The sequence below is a fragment of the Balaenoptera acutorostrata genome, chromosome 6, assembly GCF_949987535.1.
Source record: "Balaenoptera acutorostrata chromosome 6, mBalAcu1.1, whole genome shotgun sequence".
Classification (NCBI taxonomy): domain Eukaryota; kingdom Metazoa; phylum Chordata; class Mammalia; order Artiodactyla; family Balaenopteridae; genus Balaenoptera; species Balaenoptera acutorostrata.
In genome coordinates, this window is record NC_080069.1 from 88,964,437 (window position 1) to 88,984,926 (window position 20,490).

General features: G+C 37.0%; 1 protein-coding gene across 11 annotated transcripts in view; it reads right to left on the reverse strand.

Annotated features, from left to right (window-relative positions):
- Positions 1-1,731: 1,731 nt before the first annotated feature.
- The window catches only part of RNF38 (ring finger protein 38), a 125,357-nt gene continuing 106,598 nt past the window's right edge, over positions 1,732-20,490 (reverse strand). For all 11 annotated transcript variants that reach the window (XM_057548637.1, XM_057548636.1, XM_057548635.1 and 8 more), the window contains 8 exons: positions 19,265-19,432; positions 17,874-18,044; positions 14,400-14,561; positions 13,799-13,905; positions 12,370-12,454; positions 8,930-9,051; positions 6,601-6,700; positions 1,732-5,165 (listed from right to left, as the gene is read on the reverse strand). In XM_057548637.1, the coding sequence (XP_057404620.1) occupies positions 5,103-5,165; positions 6,601-6,700; positions 8,930-9,051; positions 12,370-12,454; positions 13,799-13,905; positions 14,400-14,561; positions 17,874-18,044; positions 19,265-19,432 (978 nt within the window). In that variant the 3' untranslated portion in view covers positions 1,732-5,102. The remainder of the gene's footprint in view (positions 5,166-6,600; positions 6,701-8,929; positions 9,052-12,369; positions 12,455-13,798; positions 13,906-14,399; positions 14,562-17,873; positions 18,045-19,264; positions 19,433-20,490) is intronic.

The window sequence follows — 20,490 nt, forward strand, 5'->3', positions numbered from 1 at the left end:
TAGACCTGTCCTGTCCAACATGGTAGCCACCATCCACATGTGGCTATTTGAGCATTTGAAATGTAGCTAAATTGAGATGTACTGTAAATGTAATTTATACACTGGATTCAAAGACTTGGTACAAGAAAATACAAATTATCTCAATAATCTTTTATACTGACTACATACTGAAATATTTTGGATATGCTAGGTTGAATACATTTTTTAAAAACTTAACTGTTTCTTTTTACTTTTTAACATAGCCACTAAATTTTAAGAAGTACGTACGTGGCTAATTACACTTCTATTGGACATCCTTGTCTATACAGTTCATTAGTCTGAAGCACACAAGAGACCTGAAACACTTGATAGTGATCTGACCACATTCAAAAGAATTTTATCCTGTGGTGCAAATCAGATCTTGTGATCTAGTAAGTTAACTGTAGCCAGTGATGTTTAATTGGCACATTTGAGGATTAGTATTATCAAAATGTAGTTAGAATAAGACTAAAAAGACTTGTAAAGGGGGAAATAAACTGGCAAAGATGAAGTCCTGATGAAGAGTAGTTTAAGGACCTCTATTTATTGTTAACAGAAAATCTGTGGAGTCCAGTGGCTTTCTAGGACAGCTCTCTTCCAGACAGTGGCTCAGGATCCAGGGCTGCCATCAACATGGCAGAGGAAAAGAGAGCTAGCTTTTAAATGCTCCCCCATGGCCTAAGCTTACAGTCCTTTGGTCAAACCCAGCTGCACGGGCCTCGCTGCCTTATTGTAGGAAGGGGGATGGGAGAGAGTGCATAGGTACTGACTGGGCAGTAAATGCTTCTGCAGTAAGACAGTACAAGTTTTGAGTCATTTAAAGTGCAACACAAACACTCACTCTTTCAAGTATGCTGGAAAAATGGGGGAAACAATCAGGACTTAGTCCCTTTTCTGAATGCTTCTGTCAAGGGAGTACTGGAGCCAGTCTGAGGGTATCACCTTAAGCCAAAGGATTGCTTCCTGAAAGAGTGAGGAGAATTGGGATCTATTAGCTTCATATTTTTTGGTATTTTACTTCTACTTTCAGCATATATATAGACTGCTTTACTTCCTTTTTTAGTCGAAGGAAAGCAATTACACAAACATGTATGGAAAATGATAAGCAGAGGCTCCTCTTTCCATATTATATTGACAAGTCAGACATAAGCTACTATAGTTAATGTGAACAAATCTGCCCAATTATTTTTTTTTGGTTTCCATAGTTTATTTTTTTTTAACATCTTTATTGGAGCATAATTGCTTTACAATGTGTGTTAGTTTCTGCTCTATAACAAAGTGAATCAGCTATACATATACATATATCCCTGTATCTCCTCCCTCTTGCATCTCCCCCAATTATCTTTTGTACTCTTATTTCCTACATCTTATAGTTGACATACACAGAAAGAAACCTAGCTACACACTTATGTAACCTTACTGTTCAATAAGCTTATACACCATGTGTGCGCCTACACTCAAGCTATCCTCTTGGCCTTTGTAAAGATATAAATATGTACCGTATGAGTTATAATGCAAGTTGCTTTTATGTTTCTAAGTTGTTTATACACAAACACAGAAACAAAAATCTGAATTACTGCCTAAAAGTTAAATCTCCCTGCTAGTAGCTCAAGAGCTCTATCTTCCTGTGGGAATCCCTCTCTACACCCCTCCCTCCAAACATACACAACCCCTACCCTTCCCTAACACAGTAACACCAAACACAACTGAATGTTTTAAGTGTACATCATACATTTATTACCAACAACCCTCTCAACTCCAAAATTGGGCACAGGGATTAAAAATAAAAATTCATTGCACTACTTAGTAAAGCATTACTAGTAACTTTCATAAAAAATGTACAAACTTTGTTAAAAATTTATCAAGCCTTCAAATGATTTGGTTACAGATATTTATAATACGTACATTTAAAACTATATGTTAACTGATACAATGGAGTATGATTTGAGGAAATGACTCAGCAAATGATTCCAAAGATACACCCCTGTAAGCTTTCATAATCTGAAAGAAACAGCAAAATGAGGTAACCAAATGTACCAACAGGGGGAAAATAGCTTTCTAACAGGCCTAAAGATATCTGTGAAAAATATTCTCATAAGAGAGTTGGTAGATCTCTTTCAAAATGTTATAAGAGGCCCAAATATAAGAATCTTAACAAATCACATTTCAGAGAGTGTATAAAATCTAAATATGCTTTCACGTTTTCCAGATTTTGCTCAAAAAAATTCAGGACAGAAAATCCTAATGAGATCTTGATACCTGGAGGCCTTGTTTTTTGTTTTGTTCTGTTTGGGGAAGAGGGGGCGCTAAAAACAAACAAACAAAGATGGTATTTCATGCATAGAAAAACAAAAAACACAGCAGAGTTAAGGTGGTAAAGCCAAAATTGTTTTAGGAGGAAAGAGGAAGAAGGCAACAAACCAACATCTGCCTGCTATCTGGTGCATCACCCAAGGTGTCAACAGCTGGGTATGAATCAACTGTTCTTTCTTTTCTGCTAGCCACAAAGTTGCTCACTGTGGCTAGTCTAAGCTGGTTCAGAACACATGCATGTATGCTCCTAATATGCACTAACCACTTAATAAGCAAGTCTGCACACATCCTTAAGAGCCCCATGCAAGGAAGACATTCCCAAAGACAGATCAGTCACGAGAGTGCAACAATTAATTCAGGATTTTACCAAAATAGACCCTGCTGCCTCCTAAATTGCCAACAACCTCTCAAAATTTTAATGGAAAAGGGGTATTAAGAATTCATCAGAGGGAGGGAAGAAAGAGCTACTTTTCCTAGTCATTAGTACAATGTGCCTTGTTAATTAGGTATCTATATAAATTAGAAAAAGTGCTTTACTTGCATGCTTCAATAAAATGAATACTGAGTGTAGTAGTGTTATGTTAGATCTGTACAGATATAAATTTTTTGCAGCTATATAAAAGAGTCTATGTATAAGATGGGCTTTTGCCATTTTAAACATGATTTCTTAATTAAAAAAAATAAAGATTAAACTATACGTGATTTGTAATGTAGCGGATTATTACGCCAATAATTTTGGTCTTTAACACACTTTATTCATCAGGAACAGGTGGAGGATATTCTAATGATTTAAAAGTAACGTGCATTTTACCACTGTTTAGATGTATTTCTGATGCACTGACAAATACAGGGGCAAACAGAAGGTACACAAAATCCTACTTGTATGACTAGATAGAGGCAACAGTGTCTGGAAAAGGGCAAAATTGTGCTTCTGTGTGAATTGACTTTACTGAACTCTAAGCTGTGATGAGCTTATAGAGTCTTCAAGGGAAGGCAAGTAGCACGGCAGTAACAAGTAGTTAACACTGAGTAGAAAACGGACACAGAGCCAACTGAAAGCTGAGTGAGGCTGGCAGCAAGTCATTACAGTCCCGACTGGAGTTACACAGCTTGTGCTACTGCAAACAGAGCAAGGACATCAACTGCAGGAAGAGGCAACGTTGACCACACTAGAAGAATGAGAGAGGAATCCAAACATTGCTGGAAAAATGATTTTAAACAATCTGAATTATGCTCAATGAACCTATTAAAAAAACCCACACAGCTATGTATTATTTTCAGATCAACTAAATGAAGGTCAATTCCTGTTTTACATCATTATTTTTTATACAAAAATCAAATCTTCATTTATACTGCAAGTATTCTGGACACCTGTTAAATTAATCTTTTTCTCATTCAAACAAAAATTAAAAAGAAAAGCAATAAAACATCAAAGCACATCAGGTCTAAAGAACTTGAGCTGTCACAGCACTTGATCCATCCTGGAAATGAGGATTTCGATGAGAAGCACATTTACTGAGGGGAAAAGAACTAGACAACTTTAAGAACTGGAGCTTGGCAGAACAGAAATATAGTTTTCTTAAAACAATTTAGTTGCCTATGGGAGCTTGAACAAAGAACATATCAGAAGTCAAGCTGAGTTAACAGATTTTGTTCTGGTGGAAGTAGAGGAGGTGAGACTTCATGGGACCAGTGGTATTCTTAGAAATATATTACTCAAATATCTTCAGAATAGACTACAAATCTAAACATTAAAAAAAAAAAAAAAAAAAAATCACAAGTACTTCCGGTAAGAAGCTTACTGGAAAGGTAAAGGAAAAACAAGAGAGTATCAACATTCAAATCATTGATTGAAATGCTAATATTGCTAATTGATGATGTATGATATTGCACCTTCTTTTTGGAAACAGCAAGTTGGAGATTTAAAAATTTCTTTTTCACAACAGAATCAAAATATCAGGTTCATGGAGTGAGAATCTGTTACACTTTTTTCCTTAAGTGACCCACTTGGGATCACCAATGAAGAGAAGGTGACAGCTGCCTGAAGCAAAGGAAGAAGGCTTTTCTCATTCCATTCATTGGGAGGGAAGGGGATGGAGTATTCAATGCTTATAATTGATGCACCCTTAGCAATCAGTGTGCAACAGCAAACACAAGGGAAAAAACCAGTGTACAGTACTAGTGCTGTTTAAATAACACACCAGATTATACATTGCAGCATAATTAAAACTACACACACATTCTTGGTACATGCTGGTATATAGGATCTCATACACACTTGAGCTACCATGCCCTCACACAAGTAGTTTCACACATTCTCTCTCACACACACACAGATACATTTATCACCAACAGTCATACGCTGCATTCATTTCCACTCACAGTTTCTGAAGGCTCTATATAAGGTAGATTGCTATATCATCTGGAGCTACCACTTTTTATAAAAGCACATGCTAAAAGATCACGTCCACTGTAATCTTGCAGCAACACTCGGAATGATCACACAAAAACCAGGGAATGTTAGTGCACACACAAAATTAAGCTAAAGAAAAAGTCTTTGGAGTTCCAATCACACGGTTAGTATAACAATCCCATAATTGTGAAGACTAATTGTAAGCTTTTATAGTTGATTAAGTCACACAGTGCAAAGAAAGGTCCATTGACCCTTTTGGTAAAGGGAGGGCTGGAAGCCACACAGATTAAGTTCAATGGATAGTCCATATATACATGTGATGAGGAACACCCAAATTAAATTTGTGCTCTTAGGTTGGTCATTCTGAATCCCGATGCACTTCTGAAGCATCAGCTCGGCAGATTGGGCAAGTACGATTTGCCTAAAACACAGAAGAGAAAACTTGTTTGAATTCTGACTTATAACAGTGAAACATATTAAAAGCAATAGAACTATTTTTACTTTCCACATAGTTTTTACATTCTTTGTTTCTTTAAGAAGGTACAAAGCAATCATTTAATCTTTTAAAATATACTCCACAAACCTCAAAAAAAACAATAATAGCCTATGAATAATTTTTTAATAGGTCCGTGTCAACATACAGACAAAACTACCCATCACCAGTTTAGACAAATTTAATAACTGGCTTAAAACTCCATCTCAACAAATGGCACTACCATTGGCTGTGCTGCTAAAATCAGAAACATAAGCAACACCTGCTCTCTTACGTTCTACGAAGCATTTTTCATCAAATACTCTCATTTCTACATTATGATAGCTCTCAAATCAAGTACTCTTCTTTTCATCCAACTTCTACTGTTTCTTCTCCATCTGGCCCAGAACATCCTTATTTCATCTCTCTGTCTCTCAGAAATTATCTCCTCTATTCCAGTCTCCAAACTGTGGCCGTGATCTTTCTAAAACATATCCTCTCACACGTTTTCAGGATCAAGTCCAAACTCCCGCACACTTCACAGTGACTTTGCAATAAGCTGGCTCCTGGTTTTACCTCTGAAACCCTCTCTTCTCTTGCCTCTCTCCCTCACACTCTAGCCATCAGCCACATGGAACCCGTGTTTTTCTGGTCATTCTCTGTTCTCACATGTCAGGGCTATGCATATATAATAACCTCATTTTTCTAAAAAGTCTAGACTCTTTGCCTTCAGGATTCACTTTGGACTAAACTGGGTACCCTTAATCTGTGCTCACACAGAGGACTGATTCTATTTTATTTTAACTCATCTGTCTTCCTCATCAACCGTGAAGTTATCTAAGCCAGTATTATCATCTCCTACTCAGAATAATCTAAAACAAACAAACCATAAAGTTTACTAAATTATTTTACTTCATCACATTTTTATGCTACTATTATAAAAAATAGAAAATAAGAAGTCCCTGAAATAATTTTACCCTGGCATACTATTAGAATTTGTGCCTTTGGACTCCCCCCCACCCATACACACAAAGGAGAAAATGGTCAGAATTATGTAAAAGCACTAGAGGTTTATTTCTCATGTAAATCTCTGACAAAGAACCTCCAGTGAGGTCCCCTCTAAACTCTTAGAAGAAAGTTAGGACATACTGATTATCAAGGACAGAAAACCCATTTTCAGATTTTGCTCAATCACTCCCACGTTGATGACTGTAGTTCATTTCTACTGGTCTTCTCTCTTAATTTGCAGAAATCATACTGAAAGCTGTGTTTCAGTTTTGCCTCCTTAATCACCCTCCACCAAACTATAGACTTACTCTACATGAAACTATGATGAATAAGAAAGAAAATGCGATGTCATTCTCTTCAGATGCCATCATTTTACCTTAAGCCATTTGTCGACACACTTGGCATGGAACTCGTGGTTACATGGTAAAACTCTAAGTAGCTGCCTTGACTCAAAATCACACATGCATACTACACACCTAAAATAAAGCAAAAAGATTGTTTAACCATAAAACCAAGTGGTTTCTATTTTCTTACAAATGTCGAAGCCTACAAAACAACCACTTACCATCTCACTTATCAAAATATTTAAATTTTAAAACAAAATAATCTATCAATACCTCAAAAAAGCATGATATTAAGAAATTTAGTAGGAGTGCTTTGTTTTACTGAGTGAGAGATCATCAAGAAAATTCCCGGCTTAACATCCAAGACAACCTTAATACTGAAGATACTATTATATTCAACAAATGGTGTTGGAACAGCCGGATACCCATATGCAAAAGAATGAAGTTGGACCCCTACCTCACACAATATACGAAAATTAACTAAAAAATGAAAAGCCTAAATGTAAAAGCTAAAAACTATTAAACGTTTAGAAGGAAACACAGGAGTAAATCTTCATGACCTTGGAATAGGCAATGGTTTCTTAGAGATGGTATCAAAAGCACAAGAAACACCAACCAGAAAACGCAGATAAACTGAACTTCATCCATTAAAAAAAAAAGTGCTTCTAAAGATGCCAATCTATAAAGTGAAAAGACAACTATCTCACAGAATGGAAGATATTTTTGAAAATCATAAATCTTACAAGGACTTATATGTATAATATACAAATAACTTCTACAACTCAATAAAGACAACCCAATTAAAAAATGGACAAAGAATGTGAATACACATTTCTCTAAAGATATGTAAGTGGTCAATATATAAATGGTCAATAAGTATAGTAAAAGAGCTCAACATCACTAGCCATCTGGGAAATGGAAATCAAAACCTCAGTGAGATACCACTTCACTCCCACTAGGATGGCTAGAATCAAAAGACAGAGAGTAACAAGCGTTGGTGAGGATGTGGAAAAACTGAAAACGTCTATACACTGCTGGTGGGAATGTAAAATGGTATAGCCAATTAGGAATGAAGTGATACAGTAGGGGGCTGAGCCAGGGTTTAGAGCGTTGGGGAGAAATGGGGAGTGGTTACTAATAGATGAGGTTTCTATTGGGGGTGATGAAAGTGGTGTAAACTTGATTGTGATGATGCAAATCAAATTCAGAGTTGCAAAATTCTATGAATATACTAAAAACCACTGGATTATACACTTTTTAAAAAAAAATTTTTTTTTAATGCATTTTAAATTTATTTATTTATTTATTTATGGTTGTGTTGGGTCTTAGTTTCTGTGTGAGGGCTTTCTCTAGTTGCGGCAAGTGGGGGCCACTCTTCATCGCAGTGCGCGGGCCTCTCACTATCGCGGCCTCTCTTGCTGTGGAGCACAGGCTCCAGACGCGCAGGCTCAGTAGTTGTGGCTCACGGGCCCAGTTGCTCCGCGGCATGTGGGATCTTCCCAGATCAGGGCTCGAACCCGCGTCCCCTGCATTGGCAGGCAGACTCTCAACCACTGCGCCACCAGGGAAGCCCTGGATTATACACTTTAAATGTGAATTGTATCTCGCAGAGTTGCTATTAAAAAAGATACTATAATAAGGAGAATCTTCAGGTAAAACCCTCAAATTTTACAGGTATGAAACTTTTCAATCTAATATAATTCTAGTGTTTGAATTTAAAACCTTAAGATTTCTAGGCCACCTAAATAAAAATCCAGAACAGCACTGTCCAATAGAACTTTCTCAGGTTACAGAAATGTTCTACATCTACATCTTCTGATATAGCATCACTAGCTAGTGCAACTAAAAATTTTAACTTTTGGGCTTCCCTGGTGGCGCAGTGGTTGAGAGTCTGCCTGCCAATGCAGGGGACACGGGTTCGGGCCCTGGTCTGGGAAGATCCCACATGCCGTGGAGCAACTAGGCCCGTGAGCCACAATTACTGAGCCTGCGCATCTGGAGCCTGTGCTCCGCAACAAGAGAGGCTGCGATAGTGAGAGGCCTGCGCACCGTGATGAAAAGTGGCCCCCGCTTGCCGCAACTAGAGAAAGCCCTCGCACAGAAACCAAGACCCAACACAGCCAAAAATAAATAAATAAATAATTAATTTAAAAAAAATCCTTTAAAAAATTTTTTTTTAACTTTTATTTAATTTAAATAGCCCCATGTGACTAGCAGCTATCTTACTGGACAGCATAGGCCTAGAGTATGAAATAGTCACTACTTATCTTTATCAAGTTATCTTTGACTTCCAAGCTTTTATTTCACAAAAAGGTGGAAAAGGAAATTTAACACAGAATGAGGTCAGAAAAATATACTTACAAAGTCTGTTCTGACTGGTGGTTGTTAGGATTGAACCGGTAAGAAGGAAGTTGTTCAATATCTGCTTTAGTTAGTCCTCGAGGCTTGGCCTCTCCCAGTCGCTCTGCTAGGTTTAACAGGGCCTACAGAGGGAAAGAGAGACGTAGCTGCATTTTTCTTTAAATTTTATATTCCAATATATATTTTTTAAACTACCTTTATTATGGAAAAATTTTAAATACATACAGAAGTAGAGAAATAGTATAAAGAAATTACTTCCATATGCCCATTACCCAGGCTCAACAATTCACAGCTAATTTATTTCATCTTTTACTGTCCACTCCTAAACCCCAGATTATTTTGAAAGAAAACTAAAACATGGTATTTCATTGGTGAAATAGTTCTGTTTGTTATCTTTAAGACAGTCTGTCAACCTCAGCATTTTGGACATTTGGGGCTGGATAAAATTTTGTGGGAGCTTTTTCTGTGCACTGTAGGATGTTTAGCAGTAACCCTGGCCTCTACAAAAATATCTCCAGATGTTGCTAAATAGCCTCTAAGGGATAAAACTGTCCCCAGGTTGAGAACCACCACCAATCTAAAAACTAAAACACTTTTTACAAGAATATAATCACACTAACTTCATCACACCCCCAGAATTAGTAATTCCTTAATATCAAGTACCTCTGATTGTTTCAATTATTTTCAAAACACTTTTTGAAATAGTTTGTTCAAATTAGGATCCAAATAAATCCATGTTACCACTGCTTGACGTCTCAAGTATCTTTTTTTACTCTTTTATTTGTTAAAGAAACCAGGTCAATGGCCTGTAGAAATTCGCAGTCTGAATTTTGCTGACTGAACCTCCCCATCCCTGACTCGTGTGGTTTAATAACGTTCCTTCCTTGTCCCCTGTACCTCCTATAAATTGGAAGATTTTACTATTTCCATCGTAAGGCTCAGCATGTCTAGTTGTTATGTTAGTTAGCACTGATGGAACACTGCCTAGATCCATTAATTCATTAAAGACGGCAAAACGGTAATATTCTATCACTCTTTCTTCATTAGATGAAATACTTCTACATTGATCAGCTGCCTCATATTAAACTATACTCAGTAGTTTAATTTATATAAAATAGGCAGGATAAGACCAATGAGTTTATTTTTTCTTTTATTTTTTCTTTTATTTTTTGAAGTATCACTTATGAATTCATGGATTTTAACACAGTTGATACGTTTCAACACATTGCAGCTATTATGCTTGATTGTACACTAGTACCTCCTTTCTCCCAGTTTTCAATGGCTCTAATTGCTCATTTGCTTTATCCTACAATCAGGCAGCCATGTGCATGCTGCTTCCCCTCGTTTTTATTTTTTTAAGGCTGCCACAGGGTTAAGAGAATAGGTAACAAAGAAATAATGATGGACAATGAGAGGAATAAATTTAATTTCCCATAATATCAATAATCAATGCTGTGATAACTGTGTGTTTTAACATGATGCCGCTGCAACACTGCTTTTGGTACAGCTTTATTTGGAGAATTGTGTCATCTAAATAAATTGCTCCCCCTTCCCCATGCATGCCCCAAGTCCTTCTAAATGCTAGTAGACAGTAATTTGTTAAATTTAATTGATGCTGATTACAATTAGCCATAAAGTTTATGATAGAGGTGATATATCTTTTACACCTATATTTTATATTCTATAGGACACTTACGTCAAGTAATATAATTTATGACCATTATTTTAAGCCCTTATTGGATGGAGAATGTAATGATAATTGAGCCCTCAACAAACCTACATGATCTGAAAGCAAGACAACTGAAGGCAGGACATGATTAGTATGTATTGTTTTATAAGACCTATGAGATCAAAAAGGAGGGAGAGACTCACATAGACCTGGAAATGGGCTAGAAATGCCTTTCACAGAGGTAGCAGGTTTTTAACTGGTTCTTGAAAGATGGCCATGTGCAGGAAGGGGGAAAAGTTCTTAAGCAGAAGAATCAAGGGGAATAAAGGCACTGAAGCAAGGATGTATAGCGCAGACTCAAAAAATGGTGAGTACTCTGGACTAGGGTGTGTTGTAGGCATGTATACTATGAGACAAAACCAGAAAAGCAAACAAGACTATTGACTGGATTAAAATATGCCTTTGCAGAAGATTAAACATAGTTAACCCAAAATACAATTTAGAAAGGGACTCCTGGGACTTCCCTGGCAGTCCAGTGGTTAAGACTCCGCGCTTCCACTGCAGGGGCGCAGGTTTGATCCCTGGTCAGGGAACTAAGATCCCGTTGCCACATGGCGGGGCCAAAAGATAAAAATTAAAATTAAAAAAAAAAAGGTACTCTAATGCCAAACACAAAATATTTTTCTTATACTAGGATGGTATCACTGTTTTTTTTTCACTGATACGTATATGATTTGTTTAACAAAGAGCTGTCCTTTTCAGCAACATGACTTATGACTTAATTTTAATACAGAATGCCTGAAGGATAACCAACTCCTTCTCTTACTACTCTGTACAAAACTAGCATAAACAGTGTAGAAACAGGAAATTATTATAGTCCCTTTCTCAAGAAATCTGAGAATGCAATCCAAAGGACACTGCAGTGTGACTGTATATGCAGAAAGTAACATAATGGCATTTTAAAAGGATATAGATAGCATTTGGCCTGATCTCTTCCACATGCATTAAAAAAAAAAAGGTGCTGCAAGACTGTGTTTGCGTATGTGTGTCTTTCCTCCCTGTTCCCAGGTTCAATTCACCTAAAAAAATGAACAACAAAAAAAACCCTGTTCCAGTATTCATATTGCATAGAGACTCATAAATAGAGTGAGGCTGGGGTAAGGCAGTACCAAAACAAAGTCACATAGTCACTCATATTCAACATTTCCAAATCCAAATGTGCCTTCCAACCCTTAAACTGTCTGTCCTATTCCTAACCTCAAATAATATAACAATGTCAACATTGTCTATTTGCCCCATCATCTTTGAGTTTGCCTTCTGCACAAGCTATGGTAGTCCTTTTGCAAAGCATCTTCTCTTGCAACCTTCCCACTCACAACGCTGACACTACCACAAACCATTCAATGATCAAATCCTGTTGATTCTAGTGTTAAAATGTCTTTCAAGATGTACTCTTTTCTATTTGCAGTTCCCATAGTTCAGAACTTGCATGGTTTCAGAACATCCACTCATAATTCACCATTTTCCCATTTACATTCTTTCACAGGAATTATATGTAATTCTAATAGAGCACCAAAGTCTATCTTGTTATCGTAACTGTGTGGTACATGCTGAAATATCTTTAAGGATGAACAGTATTTTTGACACATTTGTATCTTGAAATATACAATGGATTTACCTAATAAATGTTTAATTAGATCAATGAGTTGAGTAGCACAATATTTTTATGCATACAAAATTCCCCAAATTAATTCACATTTCACCTACTAACCTCGTAATTTTCTACTTCTCCATCTTCCACATCCAATTCAAAACTGAAAGTTGGGCCCACTGCAGGTGGCACTGGAAGCATTGATCTGCAATGAAAATAAGCAACACAAGCATTGATAATGCATTAATACATTATTTCAATGAACAGGATGAGAAGAACAAGGCCAGTGCTAAATGGATAAAGAATGGTCAGTGTTGATCAGTGACAACCTTTTAAAGAAACTGACTTCACTAGTAATAAACAATTAAAAACTGACATTAAAAAAATACCATTCACAACAGCATAAAAAAACATGAAACATTATGGATGAATTTAACTAAACATGTGCAAGACCTGTATAATATAAACTGGAAAAATACTGCTAGGATAAATTTTAAAAGATGAATAGAGAAATATACCATATAAGTAGGCCAGAAGACTCAATACTGTTAAAGACGTCAATTCTCTTCCAAAACTCACCTATAGATTTCATGTAATCCCTACCAAAATCCCAGCTTTTTTAAAGTATAAACTGATTGCTGATTTTAAAATTTATATGGACATGCAAAAGACTTTAAATAAAATCAGTTTAAGAACGAAGTTGGGAGACTTATACCATCTGATTTTAAGACTTACAATAAAGCTACAGTTATCGAAATAGTATGATATAGGCACATGGCCCTCTGGTATAGAGACAACATTCCCCAGCCTTCCTAGAAGGTAGTTACAGACATGAGACTAAATTCTGGCCAATGGGATGTAGGCAGGAGTCATACATGCAACTTCTAGGAAGTATCCTTGGAAGGAGGCAGGTAGGCAGAGAGATCCATCTTCATTTTTGCTAGCTGGAATGTGGATGTAATGGCTAGAGCCTGAGGAGTCATCTTATATCATGCAGAGGAAGCCATAAAATTTTGAAGACAGTAGAACCATTCCTCAGGGTTACGGAGCTAACAAACCATGTTTGAACTGCCTACTTCTAGACTTTAATTACATGAGAAAGAAATAAAGAACTGTCATATTTAAGCCATGGGTGTTTCTGTTACAAACTTAATCCTAGAAGAGTATTTCTAAGGCACAAATACAACTTCTTTCTCCCTCTTCCTCTGAGAGAAGTAGCAGCATCAAATGCTAGATAACCAAAAGAAGGTAGCAAGTGATGCCAGCTGTAAAAGATGCAAAAAATTTAAACTTCTCTATCTTTTGATTTGTTAAACCTATCTTCTGGCTCACAAATTTCTCCCCCACGCCCCCCAACTTCTACCTTGTCCTTGCTCTTTCTTTCACCCTTAAATGGTCACCCCCACCCCAACCTCTTAACATTAAATAAAAACAAATATCTAACACACTCTAAATTAAATATATACTACACAGAAATATTCATAAAGGAAAGAGAATCTCAAGGATGTCAAAATTCAGAACTCATTAAAATAAGAAAGACAGAACTTACAACACATATGGCAGTAAGCTGGGATGATAAGGGGGAGGTGGTATTGGCTGCTGGGATCGATATCTACTACGTCCTGTGAGCCTCCGAGGCATAAATGGAGGATAAGACTGTAGAGAAAAAAATGGTAAAACAATTTAAGATCATTCTACGTTCACAACTTTTTAAGCTGTCGAATAAAGTCTCTTCTTTTTTAAAAACCTAGGAAGTTATTTACTGTTCAAGTGGTATTTAATATTTCTTAAATGCTAACATAGATGCGACAGCTTGTTTAAAACATACACTTATGTGTACTAAATATAATTTTCCAACTGACTGCAAGAATACATTTAAAACTCTAAACATGTAGAGTTATACTGAAACAGAACTCGAGGGGCTTCCCTGGTTGTCCAGTGGTTAAGACTTCGCGCTCCCAATGCAGGGGGCCCGGGTTCCATCCCTTGTCAGGGAACTAGATCCCACATGCCACAACTAAAGATCCTGCATGCTGCAACTAAGACCTGGCGCAGCCAAATAAATAAATAAATATTAAAAAAAAAAAAAAGAAACAGAACTCAAAACAAGTAATCAAGTAATAAATTAATAACAATGAATGAAAACTTACTACTCCAAAGGAAACCTCCTGATGCAAAGGATCATGTGTTAAGAACTGCAAAGGAGCTGATGGAGGCAATGTTGGGGGATGGGCTGATGGCGGGTAAGTAAAACCTCCTACAGGAAGATGTTCTCCTAAGAGTTCCACTTCGTTTTCTATCCTTTGCAGAGGCTGAGGGGTGGGAAAAAGCAAAATAATATACTTCCAATATTTAGACAGATTGTGCTTTATAACAACAAAAATCAAAAACCCCAAAAGACATCTTTAAGGTCATGCATTTCTTGATGTTTACATCAATCTAAATTCATACATGTGGACATATAGCCTATAGTAAAATCTTACTGCCTTTAACTGAATTTCAGCAAGAAAATCTCTCAAACATGTTATTAAACATTTCCACTATCCACTAAAGGATACATTTCTTTCACTATTTGAACGTTCTCTAAAAAATGATAGAAGGAAAGACAAAAAGTCATGTAGTAAGCCAATTATATGAAAGTTAAAATTACTTTAGTCATGGCACACTGACCTACATCAGATTTTCAGACACAACCTTTAACAGATGAAATCAAACACAGTACATATTGCAAATGAGAACTAAATAAGGCTAAATGGAATAGAACACAGCAGGCTGTACACTATAGTAGAAAGCTTACAGGCTTTGGCATTAGACAAACTCTTCGTGCTGCAACTAATGAGCCATGTGGCTTTTATATAAATTACTTAATCTGAACCTCAATACTGTCATCTATAGAACTGATATGTTCACAGCCTACTTCAAAAGTGTGTTGTGAACACTGAGACAATGCTCAAAAAGCACACAGTGCTATGCAAAGCACACTTGCTATAGATTTGCTTATTCTGGACATTTCATATATGTGGAATCACACAGTATGTGCCCTTGTATCTGGCTCCTTTCACTTAGCATAATGTTTTCAAGGTTCATCCATCTTGTGTTTGTGTATCAGTACTTCATTCCTTTTTATAGTTGAATAATAATCAACTGTATAGATATGCCATGCTTTATCCATTCATCAGTTAATGGACTTTTGGACTGTTTCCACTTTTTGGCTATTAGGACATTTTGGGGACAATGTTTTCATTTTGATTCTCTTAGGAACATATATTCTTAAATGTTAGTCTAACTTCTTTCCACAGCTAGAAAATGGCAACACAGTATTCAAATACAAGTAACTGCTAACACTTTACTTTGGAAGCTTATGTATGCTTGTATGATGGCTAAATTTAGTTTTAACCTTGAATTCCCAGGTATGGGAAAAGCTTCCTAAGGAACATCCTGGCATGAATCCTGTCCTGATTCTAATAAAAGATTTTTTGGTAGGAGTAACTTGAACTTTTCAGATTAGCCAGGTAACCTCACCTCTCACCTCTGCCTGAGACCAAGCATGGTGCGTAAACCCTAAGTAAAGGATGGTCAGGTTCTGCTAGAGTGACCGTCAAGCTCCTTTCACAGGGCCAACCATTTCCACTCCAGTTCCACTCTAACCATTTCTGTATGTTCTTTTCCCCTGTTCTCCCTTAATGCCTGATGGTTCAAATGTTCAACTTGGCCTGTCCAAAAAACAATGGGGTCTTCTTCCTGTGTCCTTCCTTCCACTGATACAGTGCTTACCTCTTCCAGCCCCGTGAAATAATATGCTTCTCAGCTATATTCCAGCCCCAGGACAGAGTTAACTATATTAATAGACTATCTCATCTACTTTTCATCAAAACACAGTAGACTTAGAGGAAAACATAGGCAGAACACTCTATGACATACATCACAGCAAGATTCTTTTTGACCCAGCTCCCAGAGAAATGGAAATAAGAACACAAATAAACAAATGGGACCTAATGAAACTTAAAAGCTTTTGCACAGCAAAGGAAACCATAAACAAGACCAAAAGACAACCCTCAGAATGGGAGAAAATATTTGCAAATGAAGCAACTGACAAAGGATTAATCTCCAAGATTTACAAGCAGCTCATGCAGCTCAATAACAAAAAAACGAACAACCCAATCCAAAAATGGGCAGAAGATCTAAATAGACATTTCTCCAAAGAAGATATACAGATGGCCTACAGACACATGAAAGAATGCTCAACATCATTAATCATTAGAGAAATGCAAATCAAAACTACAATGAGATATCATCTCACACCGGTCAGAATGGCCATCATCAAAAAATCTAGAAACAATAAATGCTGGAGAGGGTGTGGAGGAAAGGGAACACTCTTCCACTGTTGGTGGGAATGTAAATTGATACAGCCACTATGGAGAACAGTATGGAGGTTCCTTAAAAAACTACAAATAGAACTACCATACGACCCAGCAATCCCACTACTGGGCATATACCCTGAGAAAACCATAGGTCAAAAAGAGTCATGTACCAAAATGTTCATTGCAGCTCTATTTACAATAGCCAGGACATGGAAGCAACCTAAATGTCCATCGACAGATGAATGGATAAAGAAGATGTGGCACATATATACAATGGAATATTACTCAGCCATAAAAAGAAATGAAATGGAGGTATTTGTAATGAGGTGGATGGAGTTAGAGTCTGTCATACAGAGTGAAGTAAGTCAGAAAGAGAAAAACAAATACAGTATGCTAACACATATATACGGAATCTAAGGGGAAAAAAAAAAAAAGGCCATGAAGAACCTAGTGGCAAGACGGGAATAAAGACACAGACCTACTAGAGAATGGACTTGAGGATATGGGGAGGGGGTGGGGTGAGATGTGACAGGGTAAAAGAGTGTCATGGACATATATACACTACCAAATGTAAAACAGATAACTAGTGGGAAGCAGCCGCATAGCACAGGGAGATCAGCTCGGTGCTTTGTGACCACCTAGAGGGGTGGGATGGGGAGGGTGGGAGGGAGGGAGATGCAAGAGGGAAGAGAAATGGGAACATATTGTATATGTATAACTGATTCACTTTGTTATAAAGCAGAAGCTAACACACCATTGTAAGGCAATTATACTTCAATAAAGATGTTTAAAAAAAAAAAAACAACAAACAAACAAAAAACACAGTAGAAAACCAGCCTTTGGAAAAAACAATTGCGGTTCAAAGGATTATTTTACTTGCCTAAATGAATATAAATATTATTCTAACAAGTATAAATAATTTTATAATATTTTCATTTTCCATTTTAGAAACACATGAAAGGAAAAACCAGACTGTATTTTTTTTTAGATTTACTACCCAAAGGACTGCAGGTACGAAAGGACAAATATGATTAGATAAGTAACATATAAAATAACTAGAAAAACTTAAGAAGCCAAGATAATTCTAGGTAAATTATATCTATATATATTTGTATCAGTGGGGATTCCTTAATTCTTTTAAGAACCAGAGAAGTGCCTAAGTTATAATTTTTAAATGGTAACAACTTACATCTACTGAATTAATCTGTCTTTTAGGTCTAAACATTCTGTGAAAGTTAAAGATGTAAGAGTAGAGATACCTACCGATCGTGACTGCTGTGTTTGAAAAGGGACAAACTGGCCTGGAGGTGGCAAATGAGGAGGATGATGGGGAGAAAGGTGAGGAGGATGTAAAAGAAATGGATCGCTAGAAATAAGGGGTGGAAACGCAGCGTATGGTACTGGTAAGTGCTGAACTGAACACGCTTGAAGCATCTGTAAGAGAAATAATTATTTTTTGTTAAAAGTATTAGAATATATAATTAATTTTTAAAAAACCTATACAGTGAGATTGAAATGCTATTGCCATATCCCTCCCAAAAATCATACCAAAATGTTTTAATAGCCTATATTAACAATGAAATACTAGTGTATTTTTGCATCTGTTAGTAAAATAATGGTAACTAGTGGTTATTCTGGATCTTATATAGTTCTTATAAATCAGTCAAAACACCTACCTTTTACTTAAGCTTTTGTAACACCTATGAAATGGAGGGAAAGTGCTGCAAAGAAGAGGAATCTCTTTCCACTTGGTTTAAAATATAGCAGATATTACTACTTTCCAAGAAGCTCTCCTTTTCAATCTTGTAGATTTTTTTATTTCTAAGAGCCCAACTCACAACTAAATGCTTTATGGTCTCTCAATATTTTAGTCTGCTAATTTAGAACACTGGTTCTACAATCTATTACTGAGAAACCAAGCATGGGTAAATTAATCTGTTAAATTGGTGCTGGTGTTTGTATGTATGTGTTTGTTTTAATCTCAAATTCAAACAGGGATATTAGGATTATATTAAGATTTAGCAAAGTGATTTACTTTGAAGACATTATTGACCTTCAGCAAGTCATTTAAATCCTCTGGTTTTCAGCAACCTCATTTTTGAAATAAGGAGGCTAGACTGGGGGCTGGTAAAGGATAAAGCATAGCTTGTAAGAGGCAGAAAGAAGTGAGCGTGAACCCCCGTTTTCTCAAGCTAATTTTCTCTCTGATACTAAGCAAGTCATTTTCAGTTTCATCAGGCTTCCTATAGTGAGGAATAAGTAAGACCAAGTATTCAAAGTGCCTGTTAAAACTCAGTAAGTGCTGAGACAATTAATGTTGATCACTAAAGTCTCTGAGACTTTATTACTAACCAGTCCAATATCCTATGTTAAAACCCCAAGCCCAATCTTTACCAAGGTTTAATTATAAAGTGCTGATATGTGAGGAACATGCTTTGACCTTCAAAGGATATTAAAATATGTGTAATTTAATTAATGTAAAAACATATGAAGTTTTAAAGCTAATTTTATTAAACTGTTACTGTACAGGTGCTATTGAGATTTCTGTTGCAATAAAACTGCCTTTTTTACTTGAAAGTGAAAAGGTACAAGTCTCTCAGGTTTTGCTTATATAACACATTTAGCCACTCTACAGAAGGACTGCACAGACTTACTGGAGGAGGCACACTACAGACAGGGAGGTGCTGTCCACTGAAAACCACAGAGCATCCTGGGACCTGCTGTGTACTGCAAGCAGGGATGTGCTGGCCTGTGCAGAGGGGAATCCCATGTGGTGCCACTGTTGTTACTGTGTAAGAAACAGGAACAGTGCCCTGATGGAGCTATTAGGAAAGAAAAACAGAACATTAGAACTTATAACTGTTTGGATAAAACATCAACTATTAAAAATTAACATCTGGGCATTTATTGATTCTCCTCTTCACTGCACATATTTTCACAATGTACTACAGTTTCAACCAAAATATTCTCGTCAAAAGAAAAAAAAGGTGACTGTTTCAAGAGTACTATATGATACCCAGTGACCTGGGTCTAAAGTCTTCCCTCAAAAAGACTTAAAAAGTCCAGGAGAATAATGAATTGCTATATTAACTCTTCTAGCCTGCTCTAAAGAGCAGAAAACTTTTCTAAAGAGGACATTTGGGGCTTCCCTGGTGGCGCAGTGGTTGAGAATCTGCCTGCTAATGCAGGGGACACAGGTTCGAGCCCTGGTCTGGGAGGATCCCACATGCCACGGAGCAGCTGGGCCCGTGAGCCACAATTGCTGAGCCTGCGCGTCTGGAGCCTGTGCCCCGTGACGGGAGGGGCCGCGGTGGAGAGAGGCCCGCGCACCGCGATGAAGAGCGGTCCCCGCACCGCGATGAAGAGTGGCCCCCGCTTGCCGCAACTGGAGAAAGCCCTCGCACGAACCGAAGACCCAACACAGCCAAAAATAAAATAAATAAATAAATAAATAAATAAATAAATAAATAAGAAAATCTTTAAAAAAAAAAAAAAAAGAGGACATTTGGGGGCTTCCCTGGTGGCGCAGTGGTTGAGAGTCCGCCTGCCAATGCAGGGGACACGGGTTCGAGCCCTGGTCAAGAGAGGCCACGATAGTGAGAGGCCCGCGCACCGCGATGAAGAGTGGCCCCCGCTTGCCACAACTAGAGAAAGCCCTCGCACAGAAACGAAGACCCAACACAGCCATAAATAAATAAATAAATAAATAAATAAATACTTTTAAAATAAAAAAAAAAAGAGGACATTTGGAAAAATGAAACATATCTTCTAATAACCTGGTCACATTCAACAGAAAAAAAAACTTTTAATTGCAACTAGTGAAACAATGTAAAGTATTGATAGTATTTTTAAAAAGTTAAATGATTTCCTTCTCTCCTGG